Here is a 14,605-nt window from a genome sequence, read left to right as displayed (position 1 = left end):
ATTAACAAACATGCCATATTGGCTCAGTTTATTTTTCTTATCATTGTTTTGAGGAGACCATAGATAGCATTTGTCTTTTTATTTTTTTGTTTCAAAATAGCTGATAACTATTCGCTGATAGCTGCCAACATCTGCAAACAAATATAATCTATAAAGTTGTTCTATATAGTGTGTAACTGTTAATATAGTGTGTTATTAAATTTATTGCTACTGCAGTCATATGGCACATTGACTTCTGAGGAAATTTTAGATGGCACTCATCATCAGAAAAGTTGCCGACCCCTGGTATAAGGGATACCGATAGTGAAATGTGTTTTATACGGAGAAGAAATTGCCATTATGAATATTTACTGTCCCCCTGGTCACCCAGGAGACTTTTTGATTACAGCCTTCACAAAATTTGTGGACTTAAATGTTAGAGACTCATTCATTGGAGGGGACTTTAACTGTCATTTAAACCCAATTTTGGATAAATCTCCTCAGGGTAAACTGTCTCTCTCACCTCAAGCCAAGACCCTCGTTACCTTATGTAGGGAACTGGATTATGTTGAGGTGTGGAGAGCACAGCATTCAGCAAATAAGGAATTTACCCTTTTCTCTAAAGTACATACTTGTTATACAAGAATTACTACTTTGTCCCAAACCTTATTTTACCATCAGATCTAGCTTGATTGGTAACATAGTCATAGACCATGCGGCAGTTTTCATTCATCCGGTCGTTAAGTGATGACGTGACGAATCCTACTTCCGAGCCTAAAGTAGTCTGCGTTTAATATGGCTTTTGTGTTGTTAACATGTTTAATGTTATGTATTTTCTTCTATTTAATCTCAAAAAGCTCCTAAAACAGTCAGTGATCACTGTTGACCTCCCTCGGCTTTTATTACCGCTAATCATTTATTTAAGCTCAGTTTTTAAAACCTTAGGATGTAACTACAGCCCAGCCCATGCAGCAGTATATGAATGACTAACCTCGTATTATGGATGGATTATCTCAGTTGTTCTCCTGGCTGAAGTTTGGTCCTTTTACAGCATCCTGCCATGCGATTACATTTGTTCCTGACCACCGAGAACACTCACGTTAACTTTTATCGAGTGGGAAAAAAGTTAGCTTGTTTATATTATGCTAACATAGCTGTGTCGCTAGCGGTCACGTAGCACATCATTATATACCAGCTAGCCAAAGTTCAGTAACCCTACAAACATCACTGCTGTTTAGTTTTCTGTCTTCATTTATGTTGGAAGTGATAACAGAGCTGTACGTTTAAATTTTTTTCCAAAACCCCGCAGTCAGGACATGCTATATTGTATTTAGATAGAAGCTAGCGATAACATGCAAATTTTGCAGAAAAAAAGTAACGCAGCCTCAGCTGCAAAAGAAAGGGAGCATGCATGGCAAAACATAGCCGACAGAGTCAATGCGTGAGTGTTAATTTAAACACTGATCTAGGGATTTCCACCCATTTAACACGTTATTTTATTATATTTTATTTCATTTTTTATTTCATACATTTTATTTTGTGATGTGATGTGAGCGCAGGTGCAACCCAACAGGCCCCAAACGTTCCTGGCAGCAAGTAAAAATGAAATATAAAAATGTAGTCCAAACAGGTAAGGTGTAATTGTATTATGAGCCATAGTGCTTGGTCTGTTTGTCCGATGTAAATCAATTGCAGTTAGAGGCTACATTAATTTCCCCTCTGTAAGCACTTATTGAAATTATCTGAGCACATTACAAGTACATATTTGCTTACTCTGTATGCTCAAATGTGACCCGTTATAGCCAACAGAAAAAAAGCGGAGGCCCGAAAAACAGGTGGGGGTCCTCCACCACCACCACTCACAGAGGCTGAGCAGTTGGCTTCCACATTTGTGATAATGTTGGCAGCATCACATATGATCTTCACAGTGCAGAGAACACAAATTAGCATCCATTATGATAATGAAATAATTTGTTAGTTTGAAATGCTACAGGGAGCTATGTACCTGTACATTAATGCTGTGGAAAGACTTCCTGTTCACATAGTCTCCTTCATTTACTGAAGGAGCAATGATTGGAATGTGAGTGCCATCTATACAGCCAATCACGCCTGGGAACCGTGAGAATAAATGTAAAATTTAAGTAGTAGTTCAAATATCACCACATCATGAATTAAGTTTCGTTCATCCTGATACCTGCAATTTTGTGGAATCCCTCTTTGATAAATCGTGTGGGTCTATGACCGGGGAACACCACAAACGAGTACAGGAGACGTTTCAGTGCAACTGTAACATTCCTGACTGCCCGACAGACGGTAGCCTTGGAAACGAGTTTGCACTAAACTGGCTTCCTGAAATAGGGCCCTGGTGTGGTGATTTCCCTTGATGCCGAGAAAGCATTTGACTGTGTCGAATGGTCTTACCTGACTTTTTACACTACACCAATTCGGTTTCAGTGGAAACTTTATAAAACTGGATTAAGTTACTTTATAACAATTCCTGCTCTGCAGTTCTCACAAACAGGTTTCGGTCCTCCAACTTCCAGATACTGAAGGGAACCAGACAAGGCTGTCCCCGCTCCCCTTTGCTCTTTGCCTTAGAGCCACTGGCAGAGGCAGTACGAGCTCAGGCAGACATACATGGTCTATCCATAGGACAAAGACAGCACAAGATACGCTGATGATGTACTTGTTGTGTTGACTCGGCTGGAATCATCAATCCCCTCTCTGGTTGAAACTATTAATAAGTTTAGTGAAATCTCAGGCTATAAAATTAATTATAAAATTAATATAAAACGATAAAATTAAGCAATGCCATTGGGCAGTCTGAAACAAAAACCGGGCCCCGTCTTCATTTCCCTTCACTTGGTCCCCACAGGACTTTACGTATCTGGGAATTAGGGTCACACCCGCCTTCGACCAGATGTATAAAAGTAACTTTACAATAGGGGGGTAAAGTCCTGGCTCGGTCGTATCGCTCTTCTGAAAATGAACATTATACCCAGGCTACTTTACCCAATACAGATGGTGCCGACCCTCTTCCCACACAAAACTATCCAAACTCTAAATGGCTGGTTTAGCTCCTTTGTTTGGGCAGGGAGGAAACCTCGTCTTAAAATATCCACGTTATGTCTTCCATCCTCAAAGGGGGGCTTTGATTTCCCAGATATAAGGAAGTATCAGCTGAGCACCCATATGCGTATAGCTGCCGATTGGGTACAACAGCCTTCTCCTGTCTGGTTGGATATTGAGAGCTCTATGTCCAGCTTCCCTTTGAAAAATTTGCTTTTTGTGGGAAAACTCAAGACCTTAAGGATGTTCTGTAGCAACCTACTTACATTATCTACTGTTAGAGCTTGGCGAATGGTTCAAAAACTAGAAGGAAGGTCTCACCTAACATCTCTTTTCACTCCGTTATCCGATTATCCTCTCTTTTTGCCTGGAACCACCGACCCCGGCTTTTGGAACTGGGCTGCGAATGGTATTTCTACCTTTTCTGACTGAATGGACGGGTCTAACTTTTATGTCCTTTGACCAGCTAATCGATAAATACAACATTCATAGGACTTATTTACAAGTGAGGGACCACATCCAAAGGGCTACAACAATACTTACTAATCAAACCGTCTCTAACTGTGAAAAGCAGATATTTCAGCCAAATCTTAGAACCTCTATAAAAATTTGTTATGGCCTGTTAACAGAATTTGGGGTCATGGACACAACTTATTTGGGAAAAGGAATTACATATAAAGATTAGTAACGAGGTATGGGACGAAGTCTGGGAGAATGCTAAATCTCTGAGCGTCTGTAATAAAGTAAAGGCAATCCAAATTAAAATTTTACACAGCGCTCGCATTTCACCTTCTCAACGCCATAAATACAATTCAGACCTTTCTCCGCTGTGCCCTAAATAGGAATGGGTATCGTTTAGGTTTTATCCGATACCGGTGCCAAACCGGTACTTTTGAAACGGTGCCAGTGCTTAAACCGGTGCTTAAAGAATGGAGAACACAAAATTGGTCCAAAAACCTCTCATGTTCAGCTGGGTTTTTTTGTAAAAAGATAACAATGTTAGCCTTTTCTGCAGCTATAGGGGATTTATGGCATCACTCTTGGCTGGAAGCAGTGCTTAAACAATGGAAAAAACAAACTTTGTCCAAAAACCTCTCATGTTTAACTGTTTTCCACTTTTTCTTTGGTCATTTTAGCCTTTTTGGCCAGGGTGAAGGGAGTATCTGCCATCAAACAAGAAGACAGCCGCATGTAGCTATGATGATGTTTGCTAGTTCACCTTACATGCATTAATGTAATAACGTGGTTAGCCTACTCAACGTAAATTACACGAACAACATTAAGCTACTCACGCAGAGAAGAACAGCTGCTGCTGCCGTCATCATCCGTCATCATTTCTGCTACACTGGCAGGGCTAGGGGCCAGGACTCTCCTCTTCGTGTTTTTGGGGGATGTTGCTAACTCCGGGTCCGATAACAGGCAACCCACCCACAGTAGATGTGCTCGGTGTGAGGTCTCGCAGCAAGCTATCAAATACGGCGCATTTCTCGGCTTTTAAAAAAACGCTATGCGTCGCCAGGTGTTTCATCGGATTTGAGGTGTTACCTCCTTTGACAGTATCACAGTATCAGCTTAAAGCACTTGTTGCTGCTGAGTTTGCATATTTTGCGGTGAAGTACAGCCAGACTTTTGACCGCTTTGCCTTGGTCATTTTTAATCTGTAGCTCTGCTCTAAAAGAACGTACGTACCTGGCCCCGCCTACTATCCTCGGAAACGTAAAATGATTGGCTAGAATCTAAAGTGTATCACAGCTCAGGAAAAAAAAGCACCGAAATAAAGCACCGAAATAAAGCACTGAAATGTGCGCTGCTTTTCGGTCTGGTTACTACCGTTTATGTCAGAACCGGTGCCATCATGGCACCGGATACCGGTACCCATCCCTAGCCCTAAATGTAAAATAGAGGTGGGCAACCTCACGCACTGTCTATGGTCCTGCCGGAAAATACAACAATTTTGGTTTGTCATAAAGTGTGAACTGGATAAGATCTTCACCACTGACACTGAATGCAACCGATTGTGTATGCTACTTTGAGTGGCAAACGACACAATCAGGGGGAAGTTTGGAAAGCAGCTCTACGCACTGTTTACATTCTGTGCAAGGAAATGTGTCCTTTTGAACTGGATCACGGATACGGCCCCATCTAAGAGTCAGTGGCACCGGACGGTACTGGAATATATGTCACTAGATTTCTTAATATGCAAGTTACATAGTAGGGACAAAAAGTTTAATAAAATATGGGACCCATTTATGGCGTATGCCGGTTTGGATATTTCTGCTATTTTCTCACAGGCCCTGGTATAATGCAAGCATGTCACTGCTATTTTACATATGTGTATTGTTAATTGTATCTCATAATCAAAGTGTCTGGATTTTCCATTTATTTATTTGTATTCTTGAGCCGGGTTGTTTGTTTTATTTTGTTTTGTCTATTTTGTTTTGTCCTGTTATGTTGGTTTTGTTTTGTTTAATGATGGTGTCAGTATAAAGTTTAAAACTCAATAAATACATGGAAATGCTCTTAAATATTAACTTGCATTGCCATGCTTATCATCCAGAGTTACGGATGCTCTACAGTCCTAATATTTACTTGACAGAGGTACATGTGAGACTCTGCATTTGTACTGTACCAGAAATTCTAATCTGTTTGGCTTTAATCAGCTGATGGTTTGCTTCTTGTTCCCGCCTGGTCATCAGAAGACCTTTTAAGTTTTTATGTATCTGTTCCTGCAGGCCAGAGAATTCTCCAGTATCAGAGTGATGTCCTCCAGACAGTTGTGTTGGTGAACCCATCAGAGGAAACTGCTGTTTCAGAGGTGAGTCACATTCAGAGAGCATACAGGAAACGAGTGCGTGGCGATGATCAAAGTGTTTGGTTCCTATTTGGAAAAGTTTTTTCATTTAAGTCACACTGAGGAGTTCTGGGCCAAAGTGTTCAATGTGATCTGAACTCAGTTTGTCTTATGAAGACCGTAGCAATACCTGCTGTTCACCAGGGATCCCAGAGTTGGAGGTCCATGCCTGTCCCAGGCTTCTCTGATTAGCATCAGTACACTTTGTCAGCTGAAGGACCACAGTGTGAGTCACAGACAGTGTGTTCATGTTATCTGTCTTTGACTGCAGATAACAACTTTCATACTAGTTTTGTTTACACAGGTCGACCTCATAGCTTTAATTAGTCACTATAAACATTTAATTAGTCCTTCACGAGTAACTTGCATCTGTAGATCAATGTGGAACTACTGCCAAGTCTACATCTACAGGACTGAAACAGCTGGTCCCTCAAGCTGCCCAAGAAACTCACAGTTTTGTGTGTTTATTCTCCTTTTAATCATTTTCCTTAGGCCTCCGGAATCTCAGCTTCTCAGCTACTTATGACTAAATCGAGACTTTAAATGTGCCTAAAATGGGTCCTGTTTGTCGCAGAAATAGAAAATACTTTTTCAAACATTCTATTTTGGGTGTTAAGTGACAGGCGCTCATTTTTAAACTGCTATATTTAGATTTGTAAAAAGGAGCAGGAGTTTTTGCAGCCTGACTGACCTTTTTTTCTTAAACTCATTTTGTTAGAGCAGCTATTTTGATTGGACATATTTAGCGTTCCATTCATCACACAGAGGACAAACTGCAGCTATTTTACTCATTTCCAGCTCCATGTAGGCTACTCTGTTCTACATTTAAGCAGCTTTGTATGATGACTTGTTAGCTCCATAGACAAAAAGGAATAATATTGAATATATTTTATATCAATTATTCACAAAAAGAAAAATATCCATTTATTAAGAAAATAAAGAACATTTAATTACTTTGTAATCGTCCTGCCTGAATTGCTTAACAACCATCTGTAAAGCATTTTTCTTTCCTTTGCTTATCAGCAGCAGTTGGCCCTGGTAGTCCAGGAGCACAGCAGTCATCTGGCTATCCGTTACTTATGAAAGAAAAAGAAAACAAGGAGCCTTTTGTGCACAAGTAGATTGTGTTTCTGGTACAGGCTAGGCCGTGACACACCCTTTCAGTTCATCCTAAAGGTGCCGTTTTAGGTCCTGTCCCTTTAAGGCTAGCTTTCCTTTCCCGCCCTCCGTGTCTGATTAGCTGCTTTTCACACACAGAAAGTTGGAATTGCAGGTACATGTGGGATAAAATGATCCTATAAGTGTTTGGATGTCTGCAGCTTTGAATCAGTCCATCACATGTTTGGGTACTGAAAGATTTTTCATCATCCTTATGTGCTGCCATTTGACTATTTTGTTTGTATTTCTGGTAGATTATTGATGATATAGTATTCTAAATATATCAGTTGTTGTTACAGTCGTATTACTATCCTCTGCCTAGACTCGCTCACTGATCACCGACTCTGCTGCAAATAAGTTGCTGATCCTGAGCGGCCAGAGCTCTGAGCAAGGTGGTGACATCCAACTGCAAAGTGGAGCCTTCACCTGGCAACATTTCTCCGACATCATCTCCAACCCTGAAGTAAGCTGCACGTGCGTTCACTCTAAATACTTTGTTTCAGTGTATGCGTGTATAGATCAACGTGGAACTATAAAAATGATTTTGGGTCATGTTTCCCTCTTCCTGTGTTTGATTGAAGGTGATTGAAGTCCTGTCCAGGGCCTCTTCTGAGCAACCGTCGAAGCTTACCGTTTCCTGTCAGGGAGAAGGGGGCTGGACCTCCCTGGGCCAAAGCCAGGAGCAGCAGTCACTCCTAAATCTTCTGGAATACCGCCTGAACCCCGAACCCCACCTCCCCAACATGGACGGAGTCACAGAGTTTACAGAGTATGTTGCAGAGACAGTGGATGTGCCATCACCTTTTGACCTTCTGGAGCCCCCAACCTCCGGTGGGTTTCTGAAGCTGTCCAAACCCTGCTGCTACATCTTCCCTGGAGGCAGGGGAGACTCTGCTCTGTTTGCTGTCAATGGATTCAACATCCTGGTGGACGGTGGGTCTGAGCGGAAGTCCTGCTTCTGGAAGCTGGTTCGGCACCTGGACAGGATCGACTCTGTCCTGCTTACCCATATTGGCGCAGATAACCTCCCTGGCATCAATGGGCTGTTCCAGCGAAAGATTGCTGAGCAGGAGGAAGAGAGGAACCAAGACTCTGGCTCCAGCAGCAGCGGTGACTGGATGAAGAACCTTATTTCCCCCGAGCTCGGGATTGTGTTTTTCAATGTCCCGGAGAAGCTGCGGATGCCTGAGTCCACCCTTAAGGTAAAGCGAAGCATTGAGGAAGCATCTCTGACACTGCAGTACCTCAACAAGCTTGGCATCACACCAGAGCCTCTTCATAGGGTAGTAAGCAACACGATTGAACCTATCACACTGTTCCACAAGCTAGGTGTGGGAAAGTTAGACATGTATGTTCTAAACCCCGTAAAAGAAAGCAAAGAGATGCAGTTTCTAATGCAGAAATGGGCCGGAAACAGCAAGGCCAAGACAGGGATCATGATGCCGAACGGAAAAGAAGGAGAAATATCGGTCCCCTATTTAACGTCAGTCACAGCTCTCATCGTGTGGATTCCTCATCGTCCAACAGAAAAGATAGTCCGTGTGCTTTTCCCAGGAAATGCACCACAGAATAAAATATTTGAAGGCCTAGAGAAACTAAAGCACCTGGACTTTCTGCGATACCCAGTGGCTACCCAAAAAGACATATCATCTGGCGCACCACCTCCCATCATAAAACAGACCAAAATAAGATCAAGAACTGATAGCAAAGAGAGTCTGAAATCTTCGCCCAAACCACATTCGAAAACAACTAAGAAAGAAGCCAGTGGACCGGAGGAAGAGTCAAAGAGCGATACCGGCAAAGAAAATAAGGCTGAAAAGAAAGAAGAGAAGAAACCCAAAAGTGAAAGTCTAAAAGCCACCAAGCAACAGAAAAACAGTGAAGTAGCCCCTGGAGTTAACAAGATGGAAAAAAAGAAAATATCAAAGGAAAAAGCTGCCAAGCAAGAGAAAGCATCAAAGATGGATGAGAAAAAAGACAAAGAGAAAAAAGAAATGAAGAAAGAGAAACGCGAGGTAAAGAAAGACGAGAACATACGAAAGGAGGAGAAGAAAGAAAGCAAAGCCAAGGAGGACAAAAAGAAAGATCCAAGTAAACCTGAACTGAGAAAAATCACAAAACCAGACCTGAAACCATTAACCCCTGAGGTGAGGAAAACTTTGCACAAGGCCAAGACTCAGGCTAAACCTAAAAGCGACAAAAATAAAGCAGTGAAGGAGGAAGTGAATGAGAAAAAACCAGTTTTAAAGAATGTGCCTGAAGAGGTTGAGGCAGCAGCTCTGGCTGACAGATCCATTGTGTCCTCACCCGAAGACCTCACTGAGGACTTTGAGGCATTGAAACAAGAGGAGCTGTCCAAACACAAGACAGAACCGATCCAGAACGATGTCATGCCTGAGCTAACAGTGCACTCTGACGCTAAAGTTTCTTCCTTAGTTTTCCCTGAGGAAAAAGTCACAGCCTCAACCACTGAGACAAAGTCTGCTTTGCCCAAATCTCCAGTCAAACAGGAAGAACAGGTGGTGGCGGCTACTCAAAAGAAGAACTACGGCGATGATGGTTCCAATAAAAAGTACGAAGAGGAGAAAATGGAAAAATATGATAAATACTCCATAAAGGATGATGTAAAAGATAGATCGAAGAAGAGCGAGAGCTCAGAGGAAGAGGGCGATGTAATCGAGAAAGCTGACCTTGAAGGGACAGAAGACGATGAGGTCCTGAAGTGTAAAACTGAGGAGGTGAAAAAGGAAAAAGCAAAGGAGTGGGACACCAAGCCATCGCAAAAACCGTTACCAACTGCACAGGCAATAGCAGCCTCTGCCTCAGAGCAGTTCTCTTTTATCCAAGATGAAACCATACCTGGATACTCTGAGACTGAACAGACCATCTCTGATGAGGAGATCCATGAGGATACCGAGGACAGGATTCCACAGCTGCACTATGATGTGGGCTCTTATGACATCTCTGTTCCCGACGTTCCCGGCACCTTTGATTCGATGCACGGTATAAAGGAGATGAAGAGTTCCGCTATATCTGACGTTGCCGATGTCAAACCCAAAGCCTTTATGGGAGGTCCCGAACCTGAGCTTGCACCTTACCCCACCATCATTGCTGCTCCTCTTGCTGAAGAGGAGCACATCTCCTCAGCCACATCCATCACAGAATATGACAAACTGTCATCCTTTGCCACATCTGTAGCTGAAGACCAGTCCGTTGCCTCCGTGACAGCGCCCCAGACCGAGGAGGCTGGGCGGAACTCTCTCCTGCTGGATACCATCAACAGCATCCCCTCACGTGCAGAGGCTGCCCAAGGGAAGGACTATCTCCACTCAGCAGGAACCATCTCACCCACCTCCTCTCTAGAGGATGACAAGTGTTTTAAGTCTCCTTCCTCTGATGAGTATCAGCCCCACATCCCTGAGATCGAGGGTGAAGTGAATGTCCCATCAGTCCAGGATGAAGAAGATGATGACGAGGATGAGGATGAGGACCAGACCCCAAACGTTGACATCCCTCTGGGTAAACTTCAAGAGGGCTACGAACATGCAGCCTCCATGATGCTCCAGGAGAAGGAGAAATCGCCCTCGTCCACTTTTTCTCCTCCTCCCTTCTCCACTACACAGTACTCACCCTCACAGTCTGTCAAAGAAAACCTCTTCATTGCAGAGGGATTTAAGACTGGTGTTGAAATAAAGCCTGTATCACCCCCTCCTTCATCATTCTCCCCAGGGCTAGAGTCCCACTCCAGGCAGGAGAGTGAGGAAAGATGCCTAAGTCCGGACGATAGCACCATGAAACTTGCATCACCCACACAGTCTGTGCCTACCAGCAGCGGCTACTCTCCAACGGAGGAGAAGCCCTTTAGGACAGAAGACAGAGACGAGGCAGTGACCAGCACGAAAGCTGACATCCAGAAAACAGAGAAATCAGTCACCATCTCAGACAATACCTCCTTCATTGGTGTGTCAGGTGACAAGACCATGTTTGAAGCATCTGAAGAATCTGAGGAGGAGGAGGATGACGATTATTATGCCAAAAAGGATCTACAGCCTACCGTCAAGGCAAAGCTTATGGAGGCCAAAGAGGGTTGCTTCTTAGATGATGACTTTAGTTTTGATGCAAAATCTGCAGGAACTCAAAAGGAAGTTGTGAGCTCAGGCAAAACAAATGTGGCCTTTGCCACAGAGGAGAAACCCAAACCTCACGTGACGTATTCGAACAAAGATGAAAAAGATGACGACTTTCCAGTTAGGGTAGGGTCTCAGCCTGTTTTGAGTGATCGCGCCGAAGCTGACATTACAAAAGACAGCGCAGAAAAAGCAGATATCACTATTAAAGAGCCTGAAAAAAGTGTTCAGTTCAACCTGTACGAGTTTCCCGAGAAGGAGGGTAAAGTAAAGGCCTCATATGTAAGACAGGACACTCCCTATGTGCACGGCAAAACGTTCTCTTATAGTGACATTTACGACAGCAAGACAAGCTCAATTGACTCTGACTCATTTCGTCAGGAGTCCTTAGAGGTCCTTAAGGTGGAGAAAGACGTAGCAAAGGACAGCGCAGATCTGCTAAAACATGAGCCTCCCTTCACAGTCAGGGATAAGATGTCAGAAAACGAGGGATTTGCTGTTTCTTATGGAAAGGAGTCCTTATCGTGGCTAGACTCCAAGAGCACTCCAGCTACAGCTCAATTCGAAAAAGAGGTGAAAGAAAAGGAGACATCTAAACACAGTGAAAGTAGTCGATTCCCTTCAATGGCTGACAGACCTGAGGCATGGACCACTTCTTTGTCATCAGAAAAGGACGTCAGAGTCCCGACTGACAGCACAGAGGCCTCAGCGTCGGGTGTAGACAAGCTAGCTGCCTCGGCCTACAACGAGAAAGGTGCGTGCTTGGAGATTGATATGCGAAAGCTAACGGCGAGAGACGAGGAGGACTATGATGATGATATTGTTGATGACGACGAAGAAGAGGAAGATGACGAAGAGGAGGAGGAAGAGGATGAAGGTGCTGTTGATTCTGATATTGAGAAAGGTGCCAAAGAGAAATCTGAAAAGGAAGTGAAAAGTCCGGTCAGTGAAACGCTTGGCCAAGACAAGCCTGAGTTCATGGTTTCCATGGCTGGATATGGTAACAGCGGTCAGGGGAAGCCAGTTATTACAGGAAGCAGTTCGAGCTCCCTCACAACTGTCGAAGATAAAACCAAGGCCGACTCGTCATCGCTAACCGGAAAACCACTGGATTTAGGGGCTGCAGGTTTCTCTAGCTACTCATCAGGATTTGAATACAGCAGCGGAAGTGACGAGAAGGAGACGTTTGTGCCCAGTCAAAGCTCAGACAAAGCAAGAGAGAACTTCACCTTGAAATCAACAGACGGCAACTATTACCAGAACGACAGAGCTGATTCTGATTTTGAGAAACAAAAGACACCAGATCTTCTGAGTAAGAGATCATTGGACACAAGCTTCCAGTACACCACAACCACCGCTGCCCCTGGGTTCTCCTCCTCTTCCGCCTACAGCTACTCCTCCTCCACCTCGGGGTCTCTGTCCACCAGCCGTCAGTTCGGAGAGGAGCTGGAGACACCTGCCTCAGCCGAGCCTCTCTTTGAGTACTCCTCCTTCAAAGATGAACACTCGCCCATTACGGATTCTCCATTCTCCAGCTCTGCTGTCGCAAAAGATGACTATTTAGAAGTGACTGAGAAACAAATTACGGCTACGAGTGCATCTGAGACTACCTCCAGTTTGGCCCGCTTCTCACCTCTCAGTCCTTTTGAAGAGGTTAAATCATTCCCCTCCCTCTCGTCCAGTACCTTTACTGATGACAAGAAGGAGCACATGACTTCATTAGGTGGACTAACAGATAAAGTCTCTCAACCTGAGTGTTTTTCTAAGCCTGAGTGGTCTGAAGGGTCCCAGCTGGACACAGCTGTTGGATTTGGGGCCACAGCAGCGTCACCATTCTCTCAACTTTCAGAGCTCTCCAAGGACAAGGAGGCAGCTAGTGCTGCTCTGTTTGGCGTCACGTCCTCGCCTCGGCCAGACATAGAAGGCAAACATTACTTTGAGGAGACCGAAAGCAGCGAAGAAGAGGACGAGGAAGCGTATATGCGTGAGATGACTCTGAGGTCTCCTTCTAGTGGCCTGGCTAGTAGCCTTTTATTTTCTGACAAGCCTGTTGCTCCACCCATCGCTGAAAAGCCAGGAGATGCGCTTCCAGATGTTCTTGGCTCCTACACTCCCTCAACGCTTCAGACCAGCAAGCCTGACACAGTGAACGGGCCCACGGAGGTCAGCACGAGTTCCATGCTCCCACCTGCAGCAGCAGTAACTGGTGCAGCTTTAGGCTCAGCCAAGCTGGTGTCACACGAGGGAGCAGCAGGTTATGTAAGGAGCTCCTATGAGTGGGAAATGCCAAAATCCCAGATGGGAATGGTGCCAGGAGACTCTCCCCCTCATTACCGTCACGATGATGAGTTTGAAGAAGAGTGCGAGATGGAGCCAGAGCATCCTGCCCGCCCGCTCTCACTCTCCTCAACTGATCAGCCGTTCCGTTCACCGTTCTACGGGGAGGAGTGCAGCCGGGGAGGGCAGGATGACGAGGACGACGATGACGACAGCGATCGGGATGCACCCATAGGAGCCACCTCCTCCTATACGAGCCGCTCCTCTCCCGGATATTCGTCTTCTGAGTACAGGCAACGCAAAGAAGACCTCTCACCTTCCTTCATCAACCCTTGCATGCGGCAACTCTCCAGTGACGAGGACGATGAGGAGCAAGGCCGCAGAAGTGATCAGTCGCAAGAGGGTGACGAGCACGACCTCTCAGTCAAGAGAAGGGCTCACAAACACGCCCATCAACACCAATCCCACAGCAGGGACAGCAGTTCTCTGCACCAAACTGGTGGGATGTCAGCAGGATTAGGCTTGGCCACGGAGGACACTCCACCCACCTCGGTCAGCGAGTCTCTGGCCTCCCAGTCAGATTCGGATGCACCCCCGGGCAGTGAAGAATACCCTTCAGCTACTGTTGAAGGCAACATGGACTCAGATGAGGATGCTGACTACATGCCAGTTGATAAAGCTGCCCTAGGAGGAGGCAGCCACCACTTTAACTCCAGGAGGAGCCACGATCCTTCTCCTGCTCCCCTCATGGATCCTTCCCCACACCCCCCACGGCCAGACGTTTGCATGGTGGATCCCGACTCTTTAGACAACGGCTCCCTGAAGAAAGAGCCAAAAACTAAGAGCTTAAAGAAGACTGCAGGCAAAACCAAATCAGGATCACCAGCTAGGCGCAAGCGGTCTCCTATGCCTGTCAAACAGACGCAGTCTCCTCGTAGTGCTTCGCTGAAAAAGAAGGAGGCCGACAAGAGTTCGCGGATGTCTCGTCTTTCAGATGGACAGGGCTCCAAAGATGACGACCTGTCCAGGTCAAGCTACAACCCTGGCAAAGGGCTGACTAATGGTGTCAAAAGCAGTTCAGGTGAGCAAATGTCATTGAAAACATAACATCCTAACTCTTTACACAACACAAAAGGGAACAATG

The 14,605-nt window shown here is 44.9% G+C and overlaps 1 protein-coding gene across 3 annotated transcripts in view; it reads left to right on the top strand.

Annotated features, from left to right (window-relative positions):
• The window catches only part of map1aa (microtubule-associated protein 1Aa), a 56,226-nt gene that overhangs the window by 39,111 nt on the left and 2,510 nt on the right, over positions 1–14,605 (top strand). For 2 of the 3 annotated variants that reach the window (XM_026148122.2, XM_026148195.2), the window contains 3 exons: positions 5,781–5,863; positions 7,380–7,520; positions 7,639–14,542. In XM_026148122.2, the coding sequence (XP_026003907.2) occupies positions 5,781–5,863; positions 7,380–7,520; positions 7,639–14,542 (7,128 nt within the window). Of the gene's footprint in view, positions 1–5,780; positions 5,864–7,379; positions 7,532–7,638; positions 14,543–14,605 lie in introns of all 3 variants that reach the window. The other variant, XM_080301706.1, reaches the window with a different exon arrangement.

This window comes from Astatotilapia calliptera, chromosome 1 (assembly GCF_964374335.1).
Source record: "Astatotilapia calliptera chromosome 1, fAstCal68.1, whole genome shotgun sequence".
Classification (NCBI taxonomy): Eukaryota; Metazoa; Chordata; class Actinopteri; order Cichliformes; family Cichlidae; genus Astatotilapia; species Astatotilapia calliptera.
The sequence above is the reverse complement of the archived record's forward strand: the minus strand, read 5'-3'. Positions and strand labels throughout refer to the sequence as shown.